This window comes from Callorhinus ursinus, unplaced genomic scaffold, assembly GCF_003265705.2.
Source record: "Callorhinus ursinus isolate GAN/ISIS: 27379988/994484 unplaced genomic scaffold, GSC_fseal_2.0 scaffold2, whole genome shotgun sequence".
NCBI classification, from domain to species: Eukaryota; Metazoa; Chordata; class Mammalia; order Carnivora; family Otariidae; genus Callorhinus; species Callorhinus ursinus.
The window spans coordinates 3,096,721-3,121,479 of NW_027397064.1; the positions used below are offsets into that span (position 1 = coordinate 3,096,721).

The following is a 24,759-nucleotide window of genomic DNA, read 5'->3' on the forward strand; positions in this document are numbered from 1 at the left end:
TTGTTCTTTTGTAATAATGCCCTTTTCCTAGCTTAACTCTTTTCTCCTTATCACTGATTATAAGCAATTTGATAATAATGTGTTTCGATGTTCATGTTTCTTGTCCTCGAGATTCAGTGAGTTTCTTGCATCTGTGGGCTTATACTTTTGATCAAATTGGGAAAATTTTTGGCAATTATTTCTTCACATGTTTTCTGTACCATCCCCTCCTCTCTTTCGGGGACTCCAATTACATGTGTGTGAGACCATTCAAAGTTGTTGCACAGCTCACTGATGCTCTGTTCATTTTTTTCTTCTGTACTCAGTTTATCTTTTTTTCTAAAATACCTAATCTACCATTATTTCCATCCAGTGTATTTTTCATCTCAGTCATGGTTTCCCACTTTAGAAGTCCAATGTTAAGTCTCTTTTCTATCTTCCACACATTTGTGGAAGATGGAACACATCTTTCCAAACATTAATGTGTTCTGTCTTTCCTCTAGCTTCTCAAATATATGGAAATAATTGTAATAACTGTTTTACCTATCTACTAATTCTGTCATCTAGGTCAGTTTCTTTTTTTTTTCCTTTGTTTATTTCACCGGGTGCTGGATATTTTTGTATCCCTATCAATATTCTTGATCTCTGCCCTGGAATGTAAAGTTATTTTGAAAAACTTTATAATCTTTCTGGGTCTTGATCAGAGCAGTATTTAGTCTAAGGTTAATTTTTTTTCCCCACTACTGAGACAACACCCTTCTTAGTACTCTAATCCATGCCCCATTATTTCTGAGGTTTTACACTCTGGTTGTTGAGAACAGGCACTATTCCTGAACCCGTACATGCGATGAGCACAATTCCCTCTAGCCCTTTTGGGGGGCTATTTCCCCAGTCTTGAGCAGTTCCCTCACACACATACACTAATCAGTGCTCAAATGCATACTCAGGGGGACCCTCTGCAAAGTTCTTTCTCTGTGAAGACACCCCTGCCAGGTACTTTGCGTTGCAAACGCCACCTGCCTTGGCTTCCCCAGACTCCTAGATCCAGCTCCTCAATTCTGAGTCCACTGGGCTCTGTCTAGGACCCCTTCACTGAGCCCCAGTCTGGGAGCCCAGAGGTCCTTTGAGAGGTCAAGCAGTTCAGTGTTTGCCAATCATGTTGGTAAGTTCAAACCCTGTGATCCATTTCTGTCCTCAGCTGCAGGCATTCTCCACTTTCTAGCTTAACTTTAGGGGAAGCTGGGTGAGAGGCATTTGGAAATTCTCTGTGCTACCTTTGCAACTCTTCTATAAATCTAAAATAATTTTAAAATAAGAAGAGTTTTTAAAACCAAGTTGGCTTTACACCCTAGGCTCCAACCTCCCATTTTACAATATTAGAAAAGTATTGCTTTTTACTAAGAAATGAGATAGAAACACCTACTCAGAGTACAAATTATTGTGACTCCCATCAATAGCTCTTCCAATAAGCCACCAAGCTCACATTTGGATATCATAAAGATCTGAGATGTATGCAGATCACTAGAGCTGCAGCTTATACACTGTGTGATAAGAACTAATTTCCTGGCTTGAGTTGGCTTTTCAGAAATCATACAGGTCCAGAAGATGGTTTAATAAGGACTTTTAAAATGCCTCTGTATTAATGTGGAGCTTTTTAAATCTCTTTTCTTTTGTCTTCCTCTTTCTCCTCCTCTTCTTCTCATTTCTCTTCTGCCTCTACGTATCTCTCTATGTGACTATTTCTCCCTGGCGCTTTCATTTGACAGTCTTGACTTATTTAAGTCCTGGTTAGTGGGGGAAAGTTTGAGATAAGTGATGAATATACCAGAAGTTCAGGCTGAACTATGCAACAGCTGACTGAGAATCCCTTCGATATCAATGATTATAATGGGAAATGCTGGTGGATTCCATTGAACACCTCTACAATAACATAGCCAACTACCTTGAAGGATAAAAAGGTAATAGATGTCAGAAAGGGCTTGGGGTTTCGACCACAGCTTTTCAGCTCTAAAGAGTCCCCCTAAAGTTAGACTCCGAGGAGGTCTGGCTTCAGGTAGTATAAACATATTATCACTTTGACAAGAAAGAGCTACTTTCTCCAGAATCTTTTTATACATAGTAGATTTTAGGTCATCCTTAATTTTTTTACCTTACAGTAGAGAGGGGGTCGTTGACCTACATACAGAGCCATTTCATTTTCTTACTCTTGATGACAATGGTCTCCACACCTAGGGACCCACTTCTGCTCCAACCCCTTTTAGTCAGCAATTCACCATGGGTGCAGGACTTTAAAACCTTTGAATCTCTGAGTTCCTGGGATTAAAAAAGAAAAATTATCTGTGCTTCCTTCCAACCAGCAAGCTTCAGAATTCAGAATTCAACACACAAAAAGGGATATCGAAGCTTTAATCTAGGAGCCTTTTGAAGAGATTTTCCCAAAAAGAAAACTTCCAGTAAAGTTACTCTCTTCACGTTAGTAGCCTGCATGTCAGCCTCGCCCTATTTATTATCAGACTCCTCTTGTGACCCTTTTTTAAATTCTGAAATAATTAAAATGAGAAAAGAATTAGTAGAGTCCTGATTCTTTTTTTCATGTAAAGTTATCTTGACTTAAATAGAAGGGAGGAGGACTCGCTTCCTTCACGGACATGAGTAAAAAGCACGCGTGTTTACTTTTTTTGTCCCAGCTGGATTAATTTAACTTAATAAAAAATAATTCATAAGCCAGCGTTGGACCTGAGAAAGCAGCTAATTACCTTTAAAATCATTGAAGAAAATCACTGGACAATGCTTTTCTAGTTCAGACCAGGCAGGCTGAAATCTGAGCAGAGAGAAAGAGGGTATTATGTTTCCTGAGGCAAGAAAGGCACACTCTGGTCAGGTTCAAGCGCGGAAAACTGTTCAAAGTCCCCACACCAACCCCAAAAGTCTCCACCGAATAACAGGAAGAGTTACCTGCATAAGGTGCCAGGCTCTCGGGCATTGATACATAATCCAGAAAACTGTCCACACTTTCCACACCCTAGAGGAGTGAGTGATTTATTGAGGGGAGAAAACACGGTCTGATCCAAGAGGAGTTTGAAGCAGCAGAAGGCTACTGAAGAGCAAGGTGTCAGAGAGGGGATGACCCCATCGGGTGATTTGATTATGTGCAGAACATCACACATTCCTGAGCACTTGCAACTGACTTACTTCCTACAGTCCTCCAGCAGACCTTCAAGGCATGGTTATCCCCAGTCTGCAGATCAGGAAACTGAGGCTCATCGAAGGCCCATGTTTTGCTAGTAAGGTGGCACACAGTGGAAACTGTCAAAAGCCAAGTGTTGTAAGAAGGACCAACGCTGAAAGATCCCCTCTCCCTTGAGCCTAAGGCAGACGCTTAACGACTGAGCCACCCAGGCGTCCCCACCTAAGTTCTTTTCAAAAACTCTGTTATCTAGCCACCACCTTTCAGACACGTACTATCACAGGTGTATCCCCTCCCTCGACCCTGGACGGCCTCTCAGGCAGATGTGTCCGCTTTCTGGTCACTTGCCAAGTCCTATTTGAACATCTACAACTCATTGTCAGGAATGAAAAGAGGTAATACAGGCTGAATCAAACCTTTACCCTCAGGGCAAAAGCTTTGATCAGACACTTGAAGAAAGATATACAAATGGCCAATAAGCAAATGAAAAGGTGCTCAACATCATTAGTCATCGGGGAAATGCAAATTAAAACCACAAGGAAAAATTCACTGTTTCACACCCATTGGAATGGCTAAAGTCAAAACCCCTGACAAATACTGAACATCAGCAAGAATGCCGAACAACCAGAACTCATGTACACTGTTGTTGGGAGTGTATAAAAATATAATCACTTCAAAAAATGTTTGGCAGTTTCTTTTAGAGTTAAATATACACCTGCCAGCAATTCCACTTCTAAATATTTACCCAAGAGAAATCAGAAAATACGTCCTCAAGAAGATTTACACAAAGATGTTCATAGCAGGGCACCTGAGTGGCTCAGTAGGTTAAGCATCTGCCTTAGGCCCTGGTCATGATTACAGGGTCCTGGGATCAAGTCCCACATCAGGCTCCCTGCTCAGTGAGAAGTCTGCTTCTCCCTCTCCCTCTGCTCCTCCCCCTGCTCGTGCTCTCTCTCAAATAAATAAAATATTTTTTTAAAAACGATGTTCATAGCAGCTTCATTCATAATAGCCAAAAAAACAGGAATGCCCAAATGTCTGTCAATCTCAATAGAAGAGGGAATTTGAAAATTGTGGCATATCCATACAATTAAATACGACTCCGAAATAAAAATGAATGTTACTCATGCATGCAACAATATGGATGAACGTCGCAGACATTATGCTGGGCAAAAGACGGCAGATACCAAAAAGGAGAAAATTCTATAAAAGACAAAATTAAATCATGAGAGAAATCAGAACAGTGGTTGCCTATGGGGGTGATGACTGACTGGTAGCAAATACAAGGGAACTTCTTGGAGAAATAGAAATATTCGACATCTTGACTGGGATGTTACTTACACAGGTGTATTCCTTTGTCTAAATGTATACAACTCTAGTCTTAAGTCCTGTGCATTCCTCTGTCTGCAAAGTTTCCCTCACTTTAAAATCCATACATACGTGCATTCACGCATGCATACATACATAAAACTTTTCTCTCATCCAATTCAAAGCCCCCCCCCACCTTATCCCTACACCTGCTTAAAAAGGGAGTTGAGTCTTTCCTTCTTCTTGTGCTCATTCTTCATTTTGCTTATCATTCTGATGCTTCTGGGTCTTCCTCTTCAGTATATTGGGAGGAGAGAGAGGTTGTCCATTTCTTGTTGAGGAAGGGACACTAGTGAAGCTTCTAAAAAGTCAGATACTACTTCAGGGGCAAGCGAAGCAGAATTCACAGTTTGTTCCTTAAATCATTTCTCAGTTCACCAAAATGCAGGGTTTCACTTGCAATCTGGGGAGAATTTGCCCAAGATAGCATCACCAGCCACAGCCATCATTCACTTCAGAAAAAATGTAAGTGATGGCCACTGCTCCGAGAGAAACCATACGGATGGAAATGGCCGGCCAATTTCTCTCTCCATCTTCCCCCTACCCTGAAGGATTTGTCCATTCACATCAGCCATTTCAACTGTAAACATGTATGCTTGTTTAGTCTCGCAGCTTAGCATCCTTGAAGAAAGAGAAAGAGAAGAAAGACAGAACAGAAAAGGGCAGGTGGCAAGTCCCCAGAGGAGAACCTCAGCAGAAGGTCCAGGGAAATAAAGTGGAACTGCTCCTCCATCAAAGTCTTGGGGCAGTGGCTTCCCCGTCCCTCATTCGGAGCCAGCTGGGGAGTCTAATCACAGGAGGGAAACTTCTTGCAATGGCTTCATTAAGAAAACAGGGCTGTATTTTCCTCCTCAGTCTCTCCCCCATGTCCCCTGCCCCCCACAGGCTGGCTCTTGCCCAGGGCTCAGATGGTGGCTTCCACCCCAGTCTTGGGGCTCCAGCCACCCTGCCCCGGGGACCTGTCTCCAGCCCATCAGCCTGCATGTCAGCTCTGAGGAGGAAACACAGTAGCAACGATGATCCAAGGAGAGGGGTTCATAACACTCACTGTGCACATCATCGAGCGTGAAACCCCTTCTGCCTGTCAGAGGGATTGGGCAGCAGTCATGTAAGGAGAATGGTGAAGGGCAGTCGGGGTTGTCCAAGGATGCTGGCGATCTCCAGCCATAGGAAACGCTGCTCAGGAGGCAGATGCTCAACACGCGAACAGAGTGCTTAGGAGCCATGTCTGTTTCCCCACAAAAAAGATGAAGCGAGGTTTCTGAATCTTGAATTTCATGTGATTTTGAATAGTTCCTTCTCACTGTTTGCTGCATTGCTCTTTCAGTACCGGTTCTTGGTGGTTGCTGAGTCATGCTATTATCCAGTGATAGCTGGGGTTCCCATCCCAAGCAAGATTTGCTGGCCGTGGGCTCACCTTCATCTCCCACGTCCCTACCCTTGAGATCATTGCCCAAACCTCAAAAACTGAGTCCAGCTGGGGGGAACGAGATCTTGCATGCAGAGCTGCTGGCGTAACTGGATGAGAAGCGGGCTGCTGTGGCCTCAGCACCAAGTCCCCAAGGCCGGTGACCTCCCCTGCCTTGTCCTGCTGCAAGTCTGTCCAGAAATTCTTATGAAGTGCTCAGACAAGACACACTTCTCCCTGCCTTGAGGGCAGTACTGAACACAGCACGGACAGTGTCCCCCCCACTTATTGAATGAGCAAGTGAATGCATGAAGCACTGGCAGAAAAGTCCAGAAATAACTTACGGAAAATTCGTCGCACAGTGCCTTGCTCGGAGAGAGTGCCTAACAGATGATACCGATGGGAACAGGCAGCAGATGGGTGGCATGGCTGAGAGCTTTGAAGCTAGAGGAGGAAGACCTTGGCTGTATGTCCTTATGCAAGTCACTGGTCCTTTAAGCCTCAATTTTCCCACCTGCAAATTCCACCCACAGTGCAGATTTGTTGCAAAAACCGCAGATAACATTTTTTAAAAATAAATTTAAAAATCAAGTACTGGGGACCTCTCAGCTCAGGTCCAGAGGCTCTGAAATCCCACTGTTGAGGGCTTTGTGTAAACCGAATAATGAGGAGGAGGGAGGATGGAAGAAGGAAAGCCTGGAGTAGGCACTGCCTCACAGGATGCAGGGAGGCTTGGCAGGTGGTATCAAACGGTACAGGAGCGAGGAAACAGCAGAAAAGCCCAGGTGAAGGACTGGTGTGGACTTCTGCACCTGGGAGGTAACTAGGCAGTGCCCCAGGAAGACACTGGAAGGTAGATGGGAGCCGTGTGGGGGATGTGGGCTCAGAGTCCTACTTCCCCACTTAGAAATAAGTTAAGATGACACTGATTCAACAGCCCTTAATAGGCTCATCTCTATTAACTCCTGCCTTTTGGCTCAAGCTACTTTTTCCGTGTACTGTGAACCTTGGGCCACTGTAACAACCTGTCACCACGATCATTATCAAAGACAGCGACGAGGAATAGGGGACGTTAGTGTTCACCCCAGCTGCTTTGGATCAGAGGCTGTTCAGACAGCACAGTGTCTCCTGAATTCCTGTAAAACAGAGACAAGTTGGTTCTGACATGCTTAGATGGGAACGTACCCTTGGGTCCTGACAGTGACTGTTGGACACTAGCTCCAGGCCTTCCTGACTTGCCTATCAGGATAGCAGGAAACCTCACAAAACCTACCCCCAAGGAAAGGACTCAGCCAAAGCTGAGTTGCCCACAGACTCGTGCAAAAGCTTGGGTGGGGCTTTCCTTGCTGGGCCATTTCCTCTTCCACTGGAGACCTTGACACCTACAAGGTCAGGTCTAGGAGGTCCCCAAGACTGTTATCACTTATCACTCTGCTTCTCACAGCCCCTGCCCACCTTCAGGCTCACCTTCTCGGGGGTATTGCCATACATACTTTCTGGGAGCACGGCTTGGACCTGGACAGAGCAGTGGAAACTTTGAGCTCATTCTGGGAACCTGGAAAACTCAGCTGACACTCTTAGAATCCAGGAACTGTCGCAACAGCCGACGGGGAATGGGTTTGTTATTATCAGCCTCTCTTGCTCCCTTCTCAAACTGTAACTCTGATTCATTACGGACATTTTGAAAAATACAGGCAAGCCAAAAGGAAATCAAAGCACCCCTCACCCCATCAGCCATAGGTAAACACACATCGGCCTCTCGAATTCTGAGCTTGCTTGCTCTCGATGCCTACGTCTCTGCTTTTTTTTTTAAACAAGACTGTTCAGTGCTGTTTTGTACCTAGTCTTTTCACATAACACTGCAAATAGCTTTCCATGTCATTAAACAGGCTCCCACACCTTCATTTTTGATGACTGCCCAGTGTGCACCAGCAGAGATCTGCCTCAGTGAATTGTTTGTGTTGTTTCTCTTGTGCCTGTGGTCTGCAACTTACATCATTACCTGCTCGAAGGAAGTGCCAAGGTTTAACCAATTAGAGGCTCTTCATTAAAAACAAAAAAGGGCACCTGCAGCCCTCCGGAGGTTGGGCCAGTGCCCTCATTCTTCTGAAGGGTATCCTTGTTGCAAACAACAACCTGGCCATCCGCCAGTTAGGCTCTGGACGGGGAAAAGAGGCCCAGCTGTATTTCCCAGCAGACTTCTTTGGAGTGGCTGGGCGCTTTTTAAAAAAAAAAAAAAATAGTAGAAGAAAATGTTTTGTGATTGTTTGTGAGCACACACAGGCTCAGCGGCAAAATGAGACAGAACCCTTGATTTGTCACCTCCTGCTGCACTGTTCAAAATGCCTCCCAGAGAGGCAAGGAGGAAGCAAATGTGAAGCACTCTGATTGTGAAATTTGCATCCTCTCTTAGCTGGTTATTGTCCCAAAGGACATTTCACATCAAACTGTACTTATTTGTAAAGATTTTTCCCCCAAGACAGACCACTTCTCCAGATACTGCTATCGGGAGGCTAGAGAAATAGACAGAATTAAAAATACTGAGAGACCTGGGGTGGAGACATGAACGGATCAAAGGGCAGCAACCACCTCCAGCCTGGACACCCTCAATGGGGGATCTCGTTCGGAGCCCCAGCCAGGTAAATAACAGGAAAAACAGCAGCCGCAGGAAGGAGAGCTGAAAGATGTTCATTAGCCAGATGCCTTGGTGCACCGTGCTTTCGGAAAATACCCATGGTGGTCTAGCTCTGCCCCAGGCACCAATGTGCAGAGACCAATAAAACCCCTGATTCTACACTCAAGGAGCCAACGGTCTTAAGAGAGGAGTCAGACGTGCTAGTGAACGTTTGAAACCTGGGGTGATAAATGCGATGCCCGGGCACTTCATGTACACGGAATAGTACAACACAGGGGTATGACACAGGGAAGTCGACACGGAATAAGAGGAGGGGAAGTTAGGAATGTGTGCACCGCCCTCAGGAAGGAGCAGCATGCAGAAGGTGTGAGGGCACGACACAGCAAGTGTGTTCTAAGAACCTGGCCAGGCAGGACTGAAGCACAAGGTGGAGCTCCAGGAAATAAAGCCAGGGAGGCCCACGGGAGCTGCGTCAGGCCGTGTCCCGTGGGGGCGGGGGGGGAGGGGCACAGGCTTTGTGCAGTGGGCAGGAGGAGCCCTCGGGTTTTCAGCTGGCGCATGTCTTAAGTCACACTGGAAAGGCTCTTTCCAGGTAGTATGGAGCTTATTAGATTAGAGCAGGGGGCAGAGTAGGGGTCCGTGGCTAAGGCTCAGGCTAGAAATGATGTGGGCCTCCGCAAAGGGCAGTGAAAGTGGGAGTGGAGGGAGGAGGCATTTCCGGTGACCATTGACCAGGTGCAGTCCCCGGGGCCGAGTGACCAGTTGAAATGCGGGGCAGCTGGGTGACAAGGAAAAGGCAAAGAACAAGTAACTCACAGAACAAGACCCCCAGGGAGGCAGAAGAGGATTGAATCTGGGGGCAGCTGATGGAGACGGGGCTCCCTTCCCCAGACATATGGGGCAAGGACAGAATGCTTGCTGCAGAAACAGATCTTAGTGGGTGTCAGGGTGGACTCGTGGGCAGAAGGCAGGACCGGCGGCCGCTCCTGAGAGAGCCGGAGCTCTGAAGGAAGCAGGACGAGAGGGCGGATGGAGCAGACGGGAGAAATAGGCAGCGGAGGCTAAGGACCCACAATTGGAGTTGCTATCAAAGGGCAAGGAGGGAGGAACTGGCCTTCAAAAGTGGACTGCCGGGCAAACGCGAGCTCCCCGGGGCCCAGGGAGGCCGGAGGCTAGGGTCCAAGAACGGCGTTTCCTCTCAGGGCACTCAGCAGCCAAGTGGGGAAGAGCAGGTGGATGACCACCGGGCTCCGCATGGAAGACGCGGCCATCTGGCGTGGGGGACGGCCACGTCCCCCCAGTTCCAGGGGCCGGGATGCCGAGAAGAGTGACCACAGTGCCGCCCGGGGAAAGAAGGATGCCAGGGGGGGCTGAGGGATGAGGGGGCCTACGACTCAAGTCCCAACAGGGCGGAGATGAGAAGGGGACCAACAGGCGCGGCCAGAGGCTCCACGGGTGAGGCAAGCACACTCATGGCTTGTCCAGACGGTGACCCGGGAGCGGGGCTCTGAAGTGGGGCTGGTGTTTTGGCAGTGCCCACGAAGGACAAGGGCTGGCCCCATGGCGGAGGATCTGTGCGGCGGGCCTCCTGCCTCCAGCCTAGAGTTTCCCACCGGGGTCTGAGGCCCAAGGCCCAACGTGAGCCTGGCCTGGTCAGCAGCCCGCCATCTGCGCTTCGGTAGTTGTGTGAGCGTTCTCCCAGGTGTCGAGAGGCTCTGCGGAAGCCGCGCTCCTGAGAGAGGCACTGGTCTTGGGGTTCCAGCTGGTGGACCTCGAGGCAGCAGAAGACTCCCACCTCTGGGGGGGGGAAACCACAGGGTCCCATGGGAGTCTGGGACCCCCCCCCCCAAGGAAACCACTGGGGTCTGTACCCAGATGGGCCCAGCCAAGATTCACAGTCTCCAAGGAAAGTCCGATTGAAACAAAGGTAGCCCCACAATTAGGCACGGTTGTGTGCTCCACCCCCTTCTTCCAGTCCTGAGGACACCCCAGTGCCAATCTGTGTCAGTGCCTTGAAGAGGCAGAGTCCACACCATCACCAAAGCCAAACAGTTTACGGCAGAGATACCTGCGGGAGGAGAAAGAGCCTGACAGTCTAAGGGCCCCTCTTTAGAACCAGGACTCCTAGGCCCTCTGTGACTGCCAGCTGTGACAAAGAGCTCCGGTAACGAGTGCTTCGAGCACTGCCACTTGAACCACATTACCTTGCAAAGTAGCACCAAGCCCCTTACCAATTCCTCCTAAGGTCCTACTCCGCACGGCGATTCTTCGGAAACGTTCCTAGCTACTTCCACCATTTGTGGCCCCCAGGGTTGGCCATAATCTCGTTTTCTCCCCCGCTCAGTCCGAACTCCCCCCCGCCCGGGAACGGAAAAGCTGAACTGAGAGCCGCCCCTGCTTTCCAGGGAGCCAACTCGTCCCGAGGGGTGGAGCGGAGCGGCGGTCGGGGGCGGCCGGGCGAGGCTGTCTGGAGGTCGCCACCACCCCCCCCCCCCCCCCCCCCCCCCCCCCCCCCCCCCCCCCCCCGCCCCCCCCCCGCCGCCCCCCCTCGACCCCCCCGCAGGTGCGCGCAGGCGCTGCTGGTGCACGGCGCTTCGGTGCACCGCGCGAGCGGCGCGGGCCGGGACACGCCGCTGCACGTGGCGGCGCAGCGCGGCCTGGACGAGCACGCGCGCCTCTACCTGCGCTGCGGCGCGCGCGTGGACGCGAGGAACGGCCGCGGCGAGACGCCCCTGAGCGCGGCGTGCGGCCCGGCGCGGCGGCCCGACGAGCACGCGCGCTGCCTGCGCCTGTGCGCGCTCCTGCTGCGGCGCGGGGCGGCGGCGGACGCGCGCGACGAGGACGAGAGCAGCCCACTGCACAAGGCCTGCGGCCGCGCGTGCCCAGAGCTGGCGCGCCTCCTGCTGCGGCACGGCGCCGACGCGGGCGCGCTCGACTATGGCGGGGCCTCGCCGCTGGCCCGCGCCCTGCAGACGGCCGCCTGCGCGCCCGAGGCCGCGCCGCAGCGCACGGTGCAGGCGCTGCTCAACCACGGCTCCCCCACCGTGTGGCCCGACGCCTTCCCCAAGGTAAGAAGAGGGCCCCAGGGACAAGCCTGCAGCCGGGGCTCCATGCGCTTCCTAAACTTTAAGGGGCCCCGCAACTCACCCCCCCCCCCGGGGGACCAGGCAAAATGCAGCTCCCGATGCCCAGGTGCAGGAGGTGGGGGAGTGCAGCTCTACCAGGTTCCCAGGTGAGGCCGAGGCTGCTGGACTGGGACCCACACTTGGAAGGGCAGGGCCCCGAAGCCTCCTGGCCAGAGTTGCTAGAAAATTCAGTTGCCCGAGTGCCTGGCTGGTGGAGCATGCAACTCTTAATTCCAGGGTTGTGAGTTCAAGCCCCATCTTGGGTATGGAGCCGACTTAAAGAATAATTTTTAAAAGAAAAAGAAAGAAAGAAAACTGGTTACACTGGGGACCCTGGGCACTTAGTTGGATGACGCCATCATGGCTCAAAATATTTTGGCAGCTTATCTAATTGGTAAACAATGAAAGTCAGTCCAGTGTTTGATCTGAAACGAAATACCCAATCTGACCACCTACCTTACTGATGACATTAATGAAAGCACTTGACACGTGGTGCAGATCTCTGTCATTCAGTACAAACCACACTCCTGCAAAATACGCCAGGCACATGACCCAGGCACATGAGATTCTCCTACCTGGGTTTCAACCAGGTGAAATGCCCAGTTCAGGGTCAGGGCTGTGTTGGGACTTCAGCCCCACTTTGCAGACTTGACTCTGAGCAGCCTGCCGCTTTTTCCACGTGTCAGATCTACCCTGAAGTGACAAAGATAAAGAGTAAAGATTGCCCATCAGAGAAAGTACTTAGAAGATGGAAAATATTTCCCAAAAAAAAAGTCCCCCAAATATTGGTTGGAATAAGGGCTCGTCCTCCTAAAAAGACTCCATTAGAAGAGAAGTCATTCCATTAGGTATAAATTGAGTGTGCTTGACTTAAAAATCATCCCCAGACTCACTGATCATATGCAGGAGACATACTTTGGCCAGGTAAGTTTTGAACAAATAGCTAAAAAGCTTCTACTTTAAAAGGACAGCACTCTAATAACAATAAAAAAAGGGGGGGGGACAGCACTCTAAGTGGTCTGAAATAGTGAAATCCACACATCTCTCTCAAATGCCAACTTTGCCTTGTAGATGCGTGCTGAGTAACGCTGTGTCTATTAAAACATGGGTGAAAGGGGGGAAATCCACCCACACAACTCCCTGGGTGTGTCCTTACCTCACAAACACTGTGACCAGGTTCTTCCCCTACCTCTCACAGTATTTTGAATTGTTCTCCATTACACTCCACTACTGCAGGATTTCAGTATGGCAGATTCTGGAAAGGGAACACCAGCATTTATATTATGTATAATATTATAGTCATCATTTACATTGCAATGTGTCCCAATATTAGCAGTCTTAGTTCATCAGCCAGTACAGTGGAAACAGGACACCCCTGCTGCCCCTCCAGGTCACACCATGTTTGCATTACTCACTTCACCCCTCCCAGCATGAAACTGCGTACAGAAGGAACAAGAAACACACAAATGGCTTTACGCAATGGGCCAAAAGTGAAAAATATTTGGGGCAAATTCTTTAAAAGAAAAAAAAGTCAATATATTTCAGTAGTGACTAGTCATAATCTGCTGTTAGCCTTGGAGTCATGCGATCTGAGTGATCTCTATAGGTTTCCAAGTCCTAGGTGCAGCCCCACGAACATCATCCCTGGGGACAGGGCCTCTAGCACCTGAACTGTCTTCAGAGCTATAAGAATTACCCTGCCTTCACCTCAAGATGCAGGGGAAGGCACAGTGTCTCCCGTCTGGGCCTCCAAGTGCCCTCTCCTGGGATGCCCACATACTTCATCAGCCACATGACACTAGAGCATCATCACTGGGGGTGCAAGCTGCAGGTAGGTTTGAATTTGGAGGCCGTTTATTATATAGCAGGGACCAAGAGGCCGTGAGAAGCGCCTGGCTCCTAAAAGTGACAATGAATCTCTTAGCAATTTCACACCATTCGGGAAGAGATTGGAGCTTCCTTGAGAAATCTTAATACTAGGAAGCGTTCACAATAAAGCATTGCCACCTTGTCACCCCCCCCCCCCACACACACACACACACGTAGGGCAGTGCCTACACCTGCAACTCCTCAGTGTTGTTGAATGAATGAAGGGGATTCCAGCAACTCCAGGGCCCAGTGGCCTGCAGGTTAGATCTCTGGAAATGGGGATCTGACTTCTTACGCTGAGGTCCCCCACACCTCTAGGGGGCACCCCACGGAGGAGTGCCCACGGGTCCACAGCCACCAGCTCCTGGCGCTCCGATCTGGGGCAGGTTGCAAAGGGGAACGCATTTACCACCCCGCTGAGAATCCTGTAAACACAGATACAAGCGCCCGTGTTTGTACTAGCCGCCCCAAGACAAACAGGGCAAACTCTGGAAATCAGGCAGCAGCATGCCCCTCCCCCCAGCCCCCTGCACGTGGTCCACCAGGGAACGGGTCTAATCACCACGCAGGACATCAAAGGGACACATCCGACTCTGCTCAGCAGACTTGGAGTGCGCAGCCAACACTGAAACGAGCCACAAAGATGCTCTGCTGGCAAGACTCAGCGCCATGGCGGGGCGTACGCAGAGGCACCGGGGAATGTCACAGAGCACGCCGCCCGTGGGCAGCAGCCGTGCTTTAAATAGATGTAAAGAGACACCCACGGAGCTCAGAATTACTGAGGCAAAGGTTTCACAGCGAGCTTATGACATAAATCACAGCTCCCCCATGCCCAGACAAAGGCACCGTCACCGCGGCAGGCGGACTCGAAGCATCCATCGGAGCCGTGCGCAGTGCTCTGCCCCGAAAATCAAAGTGGTGTCACGGCTTGGGAAGCGAGCATGTTGACAGTGCCAGGCCTTTCTGCCCGGCTGCCCGCTAGTTAACACCGGAGTCAGACGTCGGGGCGCGAGGGCAGGTGCAGGCGCAGTGGCAGGCTGCAGCCGGGTTTGAATCCTGAGAGTTGTCAGCGTAGGCGGGGGCCCGGCCTGCAGGAGAGCAGGCAGGAGGGCAGGGAAACACACACCTGGGGACCCGAATTTGTTTTGCAACTGTCACTAGTTGACTGGGGGTCGGATGCTTGGTCTGGAATAAAGGGTTTTGCTCACGTTTCTTGCTCCTTGTGCCCCTGGCCTGGGCCGTCTGAGTGGCTCGGACCGGGTCCAGGAGCGGGGGACGTGCAGGGACAGCAGCAGCGGTGAACCTTCGTCCCCGAACCACACCCACGGGCTGTGTGTCCCACCCGCACTTTCTTACTCCTTCTGCAGACGCTTCTCGGAACTCCTGTGCTCAGGGCAGGAGTTCGTGTTGGACCACAGCATGCGTATGTCCTGCCCTCCTGGAGCTGCCTGCCACCTGAGTGGAGGCCAGCTTTGACTTAGACCACCACACACTCAGGGTGAAGTTGCCACAGTCAGAGAGCTGTTCGAACAAGGCCCTCTGCAGCTGGAAAGTGCCAAACAGGGGGCCTGAGCTGGCTGGGGCAGAGGATGGGGTGAAAGGCCCCTCCAAGCACGTGTGGAGTGAGCCCAGACCTGAAGGCTGAAGACTCAGCCCTGTGAAGAGAGGAAGGACCGTTGGGGGCAGAAGGAACAGCACGGGCAAGTGTCCTAGGGCGGAAGGAGCACTGTAATGGGTGCAGTTGAAAGATGCCCCAGTAGCTGGGAGGAAGTGGTGAGAGGGGGCCAGAGGAAGAGCCTTCAGGGGTTAAGGGTTTTAGCCTTTGTCTTAAGAACAATGGGAATGTATTACATCATTTGCAGCAGGAGAGGTGGCATATAATCAAATGAGTACCGGGGTTGATTTTTCTGCTGCAGTGTAGAGAACGTGCCAGGGCAGGGGACTGGTGGAAAAGCACAGACCGCCTTGGCGATCTAGGTGAGGCATGCAGATAGCTTCCACAATGGGAAATGAAGGTTGGCGGCGAGAATGACAGATTCTAGAAACATCTGCAGAGCTCTAGTCTTTCCTCACTTTCTGGGCACTGACCACGCTGGAAGGATGGACCTCAAGTTTTTGCGATTCCGTTTTACCTACATACAGAATTAGGTAAAGTGACTTCACGGTACTCCCAATTTCACAAGCTTTTTAGTGGGAGAATCTTGGGGTTGCAGTAGTCAAAAACCAGACTGCGTTTCCTGTCTCCACCCGAGCTGCATGTGCACCCCTCCCCAGGGGAGAGGAGGCAGGCGAGCCCTCGTAAATGGTGCACCTCTGTTTTTCTTGCTCTTGTTTTATTTCTCCATCTACATATAGAGCAATGTGCCTGTGTGATTTTTTTTCCCCTTAATTTTCTTTCTGCCGCCTCATTAGCTGAGGAGAGTGTGCGTGGACCCTAATGACACCAGGATGTCAGTCTGCATCTCTGCAGACAGCAAGGAGGCAGCCGAGATTTTTAAACTGTGTTGGCATAAAAATAATGAAAGCAGCCAGCTGCCTGGCAAACATGAGGGGGCACAGTGCCGGGGGATTGGGGAGGGCCGCGGAGCCCCAGAGAAGTGGAACAGAGGAGAGACAGGAAATGAATTCCCAGAGACAGGCAATAAGACTTGGTCACAGTCTGTGACCCAGGGAGGAGGGGCCCCAGGGAGGAGGGGGCGCATCTGCCGAGGGAGGGCAGCTCTTCCTGGGGGGACAGTGCGGGAGAGGCCTCCCTGTCGCGTGCAGTCCCTGGGGACCATTTAACATTTTTGCAGAGAGAAGGGAGGGGGCCAACGCAGGGTCACTGGCTGGGTGAGGGTAGCTGGGGGAAGGTCTGAAGAAGCAGGAATGGCTTAGGAGACTAGATCTGGAGGGGTCCAGTGTGAACCGCTCCTCTTCATGGCCAGGTTTCCTCCCAGCGCACAAGGGGGACAACTGAAATCAGAGACTGCCGTGCTCCAGAAAATTGCATGTTAGTGGTGGCTCGTGGAAGCCAGAAATATCCACACTTCGGGGGCACACTGTGCAATGGTGAAAGGATAAGGTTGGGCAAGGCTTAGGTAGGAAGACGCTTGCCTGCCTGGCTCTCGCTCTGCCATTCCGTCTCTCTCCTGCTCCAAAGCCCGCTTACATCTGACTTCAAAACAGTAATGGATTGGGAAAAAAAACAAAAAACAAAAAACAAATTTCGGGTAGGGAGGGGCCCAGTGGTGATCATTCTTACAGTGGTAATGTGAGTACCAGCTTTTGAAGGGCAGCTGTTCCTGTCTTCGTACTGTCACGTCTGCAAAGACAGGCAAGAGGAGGGAAGGGAGATAGGAAGGGAGCGGGGAGAAAGAGCAAATCTGCAGCACCAACACGATGACCTCATGTCGGAGTCAGGGAGCCCCGCTCCTCTGCCACGCTGCCCTAAGTTTTCAGGCAATCAGGCAGACATTACAAAAATGTTTTTAAAGTCGACCAGGCCATACGGGATGCCTTTGGAGATGCAGTGCATTCTAGGAGATGCAGCAAAGTGCAGAGGTGGAAACCGAGGAACCCGGGTTGCATAGCAACCAGCTGACTCTGCTGGGAAGAGGGTAGGAGAAGAGACTTCCCGGTGGGGCACAGTTACCAGGTGAATGTGGAAGTGGAACGGGGCTGGGCGTCGTCCCCGCGAGCCTTCCTCCACGCGGCCCCTCCACAGTCTCCCAAGTGGAATGAGAACGGCACCACGGACTTCTCCTGCATTTTAACAGACCTCGTGTCTGATCTTGCCTTAATCACAGATGAATAGGGAGATAAATAAATGGATCCATGACAGGGAAAGGGGGGCAGAAAAACGAATAACGGAGACAGCATCCAGAGACTAGAAAGGAGACCCATACCTCCCATCAGAAGATCCAGAAGAAAATCAGAAACCGTGTGCCATGGGTGCCTCATCTACAGAGTGCAAGACATAGCCTCTAAGTCCCTAAAACAGAGCCGGTTACGGGGACAAGGCAGTAGAATGGCGTGAAAGGGAAGATGGAGGACGCAAGGTTATACAGTGGGAGGGTGGAGAGCACATGAAAGGAAGCAAAAAGCAGAACCGATTCATAAAGGGCACAGAGCCAGGGATGTAAGTGAGGGAGCTGTGCTGTTGGCACGTGTGCCTTCAGATCCCCTCCCTGGTGTCCCCACAGTCTACTCTGCATGTTGAGGGGAGGCGGGCAGCGCAGCTAGACCTTTCAAGCTGAGCTCAAAGTCCCATACCAGCTGGCTTCTGGCCAGCTTCAGCAGAAGGTGACACCATGGAAAACTAGGTGTGGAAGGAAAATGAAGCCAGGGTGTTTCTCCTCTTTCTCTGCCTTGGTAGCTTTGCCAGCAGCACCTGCATCTCCAAGGCTCTGGCACCCTGACGGCTCCTCCTCATGGTCACAGCCCCCGCTGGGCAGCTCCTGACTTAGTTCCAGCCTCCACTGTGTCTCCAATAACAAGAAATGGAGAAGCAAGGCAGGCTTTGGGATTGGTTGTTTCTGTGTCCCATGGTGCCATCAAGGAACCAGATTTTTCCAACCTCAGTGAGTCAGCTTTATCCTCAGAATGTCTCACCTCTTGGTCATAAGATGGCTTCCAGCAACAACTGGGCCAGCCAGCTTCAAGTCCAATTGCTTTTCTCTGGAAGCCCTGAGGTGGCCCTCCTGTGTTTCACTGGCCCAGGCTGACTTAAACATGCACTTTCCCAAACCAGAGATGACAAGGAAAATGGAGTTACCCCGACTGAATTATACTAACCCTTTGGAGTGTTGGAAAATCAACCACAGTGTGTTCACTACAAGGAGGACTAATGTTAAAAGCATTTCCTAAGTGCAAAAGAAAAAAAAAAAAGAATGAAGAAATAGAAGAAAAAGTGGTGGTCATGAAGAGCAGAGGGTAGAAAGCCAACCTACAGAAAAGTGATGTTACTGAAGAAGAGCCTAGAGCAAATGGATCAAAAATAGTAATTAAAGACATAATAGAAGAAAACTTAGCTGCACTAGAAGTCTTAACTCTTAGAATTTGAATGGATATTCTCTGCAAATCAGTGATGAGAGACACATTCCTTCTTTTTAATTTCTTTTTTTTTTTTAGGATTTTATTTTTAAGTAATTTCTATGCCCAACATGGGACTTGAACTTACAACCCTGAGATCAAGAGTCTCGTGCTCTACCGGCAGAGCCAGCAAGGCGTCCTGGGAGACACATTCCTATATACATTCTAGCAAAAGTGTTCTAAAAAAGCACGGAAAAATCTTGCCACGCATCCGAGCAGAAAACAGTTATTCATAAAGGGATAAAACTCAGGCTGGACTCTGATTTCTCTGCTGCCACAGTATCATGAGATAAGGAAATACCATCTTCAGATTTTTAAAGAAAAAGTTTGGATGCTAGAATTTTAGACTCATCCAGGGTGGTTTTCATTTTGATGGCAAAAGTAAAACACTTTTAGATATCAGGGGCTCATAAGATATGCCTTCCTAATGCATCAAAAAAATACTGCTACTTATTTGATTATTTAGTCAACAGATATTTATTGAGCACCAGCCATGTGTCAGCAACATACTAGGTGCTTTGGATATATGAGTGAACAGTTCAAGCGGGAAAGAAGTATTCCTGCCTTCGTGGGGCTTATAGTCTAAGGGGAAGACAGTCTTTAAACCATGAGCATAAAAAATGGGCCAATAAGATGATAAGGGCTAGAGAGAGAAAAAGTGGGGGAAAGGGTGAGCAGTTGCAGTTGTCAGTGCAGTAGCAAGGGTGGGTGGCTTTGAGTCAAGGCTTGAGAGAGGTGAGGATGTGGGCATTGCAAGTATCTAGGGGGGAAGGGGCCAGCCAACCAGCAGCCAGTATGCAACCTGAGACTAGAGTGGGCCTGACCTGTGTGCAGAATGAGGGGACCAGTGTGGCTGATGGTGGAGAGAGCTGGTGACAGTAGGAGATGAGACCAGCGGTGGAGGAGAGGCTCAGATGGTATGGGGTCTTATAAGGCACTGTCATGACTTTGCCCATGGGAGGGGCATGAGCAGAGTGGCGGGACCCACTAACATTTGATGGGGACGCTCTGGCCTCTGTGCTGAGGAAATACGTCAGGAGGAGGAGTACAGAAGTGGAGGGACAAGTTAGGGGGCTGTTGCCAGAATCCACGTGAGGGGCGCTGGCGGCAAGCGTGAGGGAGGCGCTCTGATTCTGGATGTATTTTGGAGGTGGAACCACCAGGATATCTTGGCAAATTGGATGTGCGACATGAGAGAGAGGGGTCAAAGATGACTCCAAGGCATTCAGCCCGAGAGGCTGGTTAGATGGGTTTGCCATCAGCTGACGTGGGAAGGTTGTGGGTAGAGTAAGTAACAGAACTTGGGGCTTGTTTTGATACCAAGGAAGCAGTAGGCTGTTCCAGTCCAGAGCTTGAGGGAAGGATTTGACTGACCTGGAGATACACTTTTGAGTGCCAGGGGCATGTGGGTGGTATTTATTTATTTTTAGTCAAGTAGAATCAACACCCAGTGTTACGTTAGTCTCAGGTGTACAATACAGTGATTCCACAATTCTGTACATTCCTCAGTGCTCAGCACGATGACTGCACTCTTCGTCCCCTTCACAAACTTCACCCATCCCCCCTCGCATCCCCTCTGGCAACCACCAGTTTGTTCTCTAGAGTTAAGAGTCTGGGGTTTTTTTGTTTGTGTCTTTTCCTCTTTGCTCATTTGTTTTGTTTCTTAAATTCCACATATAAGTGAGATCGTATGATATGTGTCTTTCTCTGCCTGACTTATTTCACTTAGCATTATACTCTCTAGCCCCATCCACGTCGTTGCCAATGGCAAGACTTCGGTCTTTTTTATGGCTGAGCAACATTCCATCGTGCATATGTCCCACACCTTCTTTACATACACATGGTATTTAAAGCCAGGAGACTGGATGGGATCACCAGGAAGTGAGAATATATAGAAAACGAAGAGGAACAAGGACTGAATGCAGGGGTGTGCCAACATCAAGAAGAGGGAGCAATGAGAAGACCACCAAGGAAACAGGAGGGGCCAGTGAGGGAGGTGGAATGAGAGCATGGCTTCCTAGAAACCAAGTGAAGAACATATAGAGGAGGACCTGACTAACTGTGTCAGATGTGGCCGATGCAGCACAAGGCAAGGCAGAGCACTCACCATCGGATGTAGGAGCCCGTGGGTGCTCTTAGCAAGGGCAGCTTGTCTCGGGTGCCCTGGGCTGAAGGCCCGTGGAGTGGACATGCCCCAACTGCCAAAGAGATGAGGTGAAAGACCATCTCAGGGATGGGAAACTCAAGTCTGCAGATTCCCTCAACTCCACCTCCTAACTGTCTTTCAGGATCTTCCTCCTCCTTCCATCCTGACTGCCACCATCTCTCCTAGCCTGTGGAGATGTCCCCTAAGCTGCACTCTGTGCCTCCAATATGGCCCCTGGAAACTGTTCTCAATGTTGTAGCCATGGTGATGCTTTTGAAATTAAAATCTGATCCTGTCACTCCCCAACTCGCTTGTTGTCCCAGGGCTCCCTTGTGTCCTCAAGGTCGTGTCCAGCCTCATCACAGTGGTTGGCGCTCCTCCTGCCCATGCCCTGCCTTCGTCCCCAGTCTCCGGCTCGCACTTCCCACGTCAGGCTTCGTACCCGGCCAACATTTTTCAGCTCCTCCTCACCTCCCAGGCTGGTTCACCTGGAACACTCCTGTCTTCAGAACTCTCCTTATGTAACTCCTCCTCCTTAGCCAGGTCTTAGCTCCAATGTCACCTCCTCCAGAAATCTTCCCTGACCAACCAACTCACCACCCACTGCAAATCCAGGTCTGACTTAGGTACCATTTCTAGTACCTTATGATTCCCCCACCACAGTACTGTGGCACCTGTTTTCTATTGTTTCTTTTTTTATTCTTTTATTATTTGGGACTGTAAAATTCTGTGAGGGCAGATCTTGTCACTGTATCACGCTGACATAGCACAATCCCCAGCTTCTAGTAGGAGCTTGGGATAGAAATAGAAACAACTTCAGTAATTGAAAGGCAGGTTGTAAAACTAAACGCTAACACCAAAAATTATTTCTGGAGGAGATACATAACATAAAATACGATCTTGTAATAATCATAATCCAGGACAAAAACTCCAGATGTTATTAAGGAAGGAGAAGAATTGATTATGAGAGGAACGGGAGAGTAGAGATAATGGCACATCTAGAACACAAAAGATACAATTTTGATGTTTAGAAAATATAGGCCATCATTTTTTATTTTGAAGGTAAGCACTAGTAGAATTTTAAATAGGATACATACTTCCAAAATATAAAAATAAACACAAGGAAAATACAAATCTGTATAACATAAATCAGACAACAGGGGCGCCTGGGTGGCTCAGTCTGTTGAATGTCTGCCTTCGACTCAAGTCATGATCCCGGGGTCCTGGGATCGAGCCCCGTGTCGGGCTCCCTGCTCAGTGGGAAGTCTGCTTCTCCCTCTCCTTCTGCCTCTCCCCAAGCTTGTGCTCTCTCTCTTGCTCTCTCTCTCTCTCAAATAAATAAATAAAATCTTTTAAACATTTTTTTAAAAAGAATAAAGTTAAACAGAAGTAAACCCAAATAGACTGTTTATAACAATAAATATAAATTTCTTATAAATTTCTTAAACTGCCCTATTACCAATACAGAGACTCTCAAACACTTTAAAACAAAACGAATTTTAAAAAGGTTAAAATTAGAGAGCAGGCAGAGGTAATTGTAGCAAAAACAAATGAAAAATAAAATGATGGATCAATATTAATATGCAACATAGAAGAATTCCTGGGAGAGACACAGACTGAAGGGAAGAGAAGATTCACTGACAGAGATAAAAAATACAGGCTACAGTGAAGACATAACCATTAGGAACCTATCTGCCAAAGAAACATTATGTTAAAATGGAGAAACTAACAAAAAATAATAATTCTGGGTGATTTTTAATTCATATCTCAGTCTTTCACAGATCAAGTGGGCAAAGTAGAAGCTTCAAATGGTAAATGAGACAAGTGCATGTTGAATTTTGAACCTGCAAACAGAGTACAACTTTTGGTACTCCAAAAGCAGGCATCATTTAAAGCCGTAATACAATACACCAGGAGATTAATAGCAAACAGCTAATTTTTACAAAATAATCTTTTGAAAATTGCATGGCAAACACCCAAATAATTACTGCGTCAATGGGTATAGAATCGCAGAATATTTAGGAAAGATAGAACACTGTGCCTCAAAACTTAGGGCTATAACCATACCTATGTTCAAAGGAAAATCCACACCATTTTCGAAGTTGCTTGTATTATGACTCAAGGGGAGAAAAGGTTACGAAATTTTTTTTTAAAGATTTTATTTATTTATTTGACAGAGAGAGACACAGTGAGAGAGGGAACACAAGCAGGGGGAGTGGGAGAGGGAGAAGCAGGCTTCCCGCTGAGCAGGGAGCCCGATGCGGGGCTTGATCCCAGGACCCTGGGGTCATGACCTGAGCTGAAGGCAGACACTTAATGACTGAGCCACCCAGGTGCCCCGAAAAGGTTACTAAATTAACTGAGCAGTCAATCCAAGGAGTCAGAAAGAGACAAAGGAATATTAACAACAATAAACACAATAATCGATGAGTTAGAATATTTTAAAAGAGAACAGGTCACCAAAAGCCAATAGGGGATTCCTTGAAAAAAAAACTAATTAGTGAAATTCCAGCAAGATTAAACAAGGAAGAACATTGGAAATACAATTATAGTGAATATATATATATATATATATAATTTCACTTCAAATGAAGAAGTGTGCTTATTTCTAGATATAGTGGGGATATCTCCCATCCAGATTTGCTCTACACCTGCATGGACACATTGACAAGGCTCTGGGCCTTCTGCCTTCCTGGGTTTCACCAGTATAGTCTCCCAGCAGACAACCAGAGGAGGGTGAGGTCAGAGGATGTCTCCGCTTGGACCCCTCTCTGCCTCAGGCTGGCTATGTGTCCCCAACCCAAGATCACTACTCTTGCCAGACAGCCCACTTGACTCTCCACTCTTTAGGCCCAGAGGTGGAAATAGCTGTGAAACCAGCTCCACATTAGTGCACTGTCCCTTGACTTCTCCCATACTCACACCTGGCTGAATAGCCCTTGTATCAATAAAATAAAATAATAAAACAAAAATCAATAAAAAATAAATTCCTTCCAGAAGGATCCTATATCAACGTGTCATATATTTCCTATTAGAACCCTGATGGATACATATGCAATGCTAAATTTCTTTAAAATGAAGATTGTTGCCATTTGCAAAAACATGGATGGAGCTAGAGAGTGTAATGCTAAGTGAAATAAATCAGTCAGAGAAAGACAAATACCATATGATCTAACTCATATGTGGATTTAAGAAATAAGACAAATGGACAAAGAAGAAAAGAGACAAAAAACAAAACAAAACAAAACCCAGACTCTTAACTCTAGAGAACAAACTGGTGGTTACCAGAGGGGCAGTGAGGAGGGTTGGGTGAAGTAGGTGAAGGGGACTAAGGGTGCACTCATCATGATGAGCATTGAGTACAGAATTGTTGAATCACCATACTGTATACCTGAAACTAATATAACACTGTATGTTAACTATACTGGAATTAATTTTTTTAAAAATAAATAAAATAAAATGATTGTTTTTCAGGAAATATACATTAACAAAATTGATTCAAGAACAAATCAAGGGGCACCTGGCTGGCTCAGTCAGTAGAGCATACAACTCTTGATCTTGGGGTTGTGAGTTCAAGCCCCATGTTGAGTGTAGAGATTACTTAAAAATAAAATCTTTTTCAAAAAAGAAAAAATCAAAACAAAGTATACCAATAACCATGGAAGAGAAAGTGATGATAATTTGATATTACCTGCAGCTTAAGGCCAGGCTTAGACAGAGTTAAATGCAAGATCTGTTGTGCCTTCTTAATTCCAATAAGTATGTACTTTTAAAATCTTCCAGGGTGTTAAAAAGATAGAAATTTTCTAAATTGACTAAGTTGGCATAAAGTCACATTAAAACCTGACAAAAGTAGGTTAAAAAAGTGAGATGACAAACCATATTTAGTTCTTAAATACAGAAATCTTAGCAAATTGGGGCGCCTGGGTGGCTCAGTTGTTAAGCATCTGCCTTCAGCTCAGTTCATGA

At 48.5% G+C, this 24,759-nt stretch overlaps 1 protein-coding gene across 1 annotated transcript in view; it reads left to right on the forward strand.

Annotated features, from left to right (window-relative positions):
- The window catches only part of ASB18 (ankyrin repeat and SOCS box containing 18), a 61,126-nt gene that overhangs the window by 31,721 nt on the left and 4,646 nt on the right, over window positions 1-24,759 (forward strand). Inside the window, exon 5 of the mRNA XM_025887824.2 lies at window positions 11,141-11,645. Coding sequence (XP_025743609.1) covers window positions 11,141-11,645 — 505 coding nt within the window. The remainder of the gene's footprint in view (window positions 1-11,140; window positions 11,646-24,759) is intronic.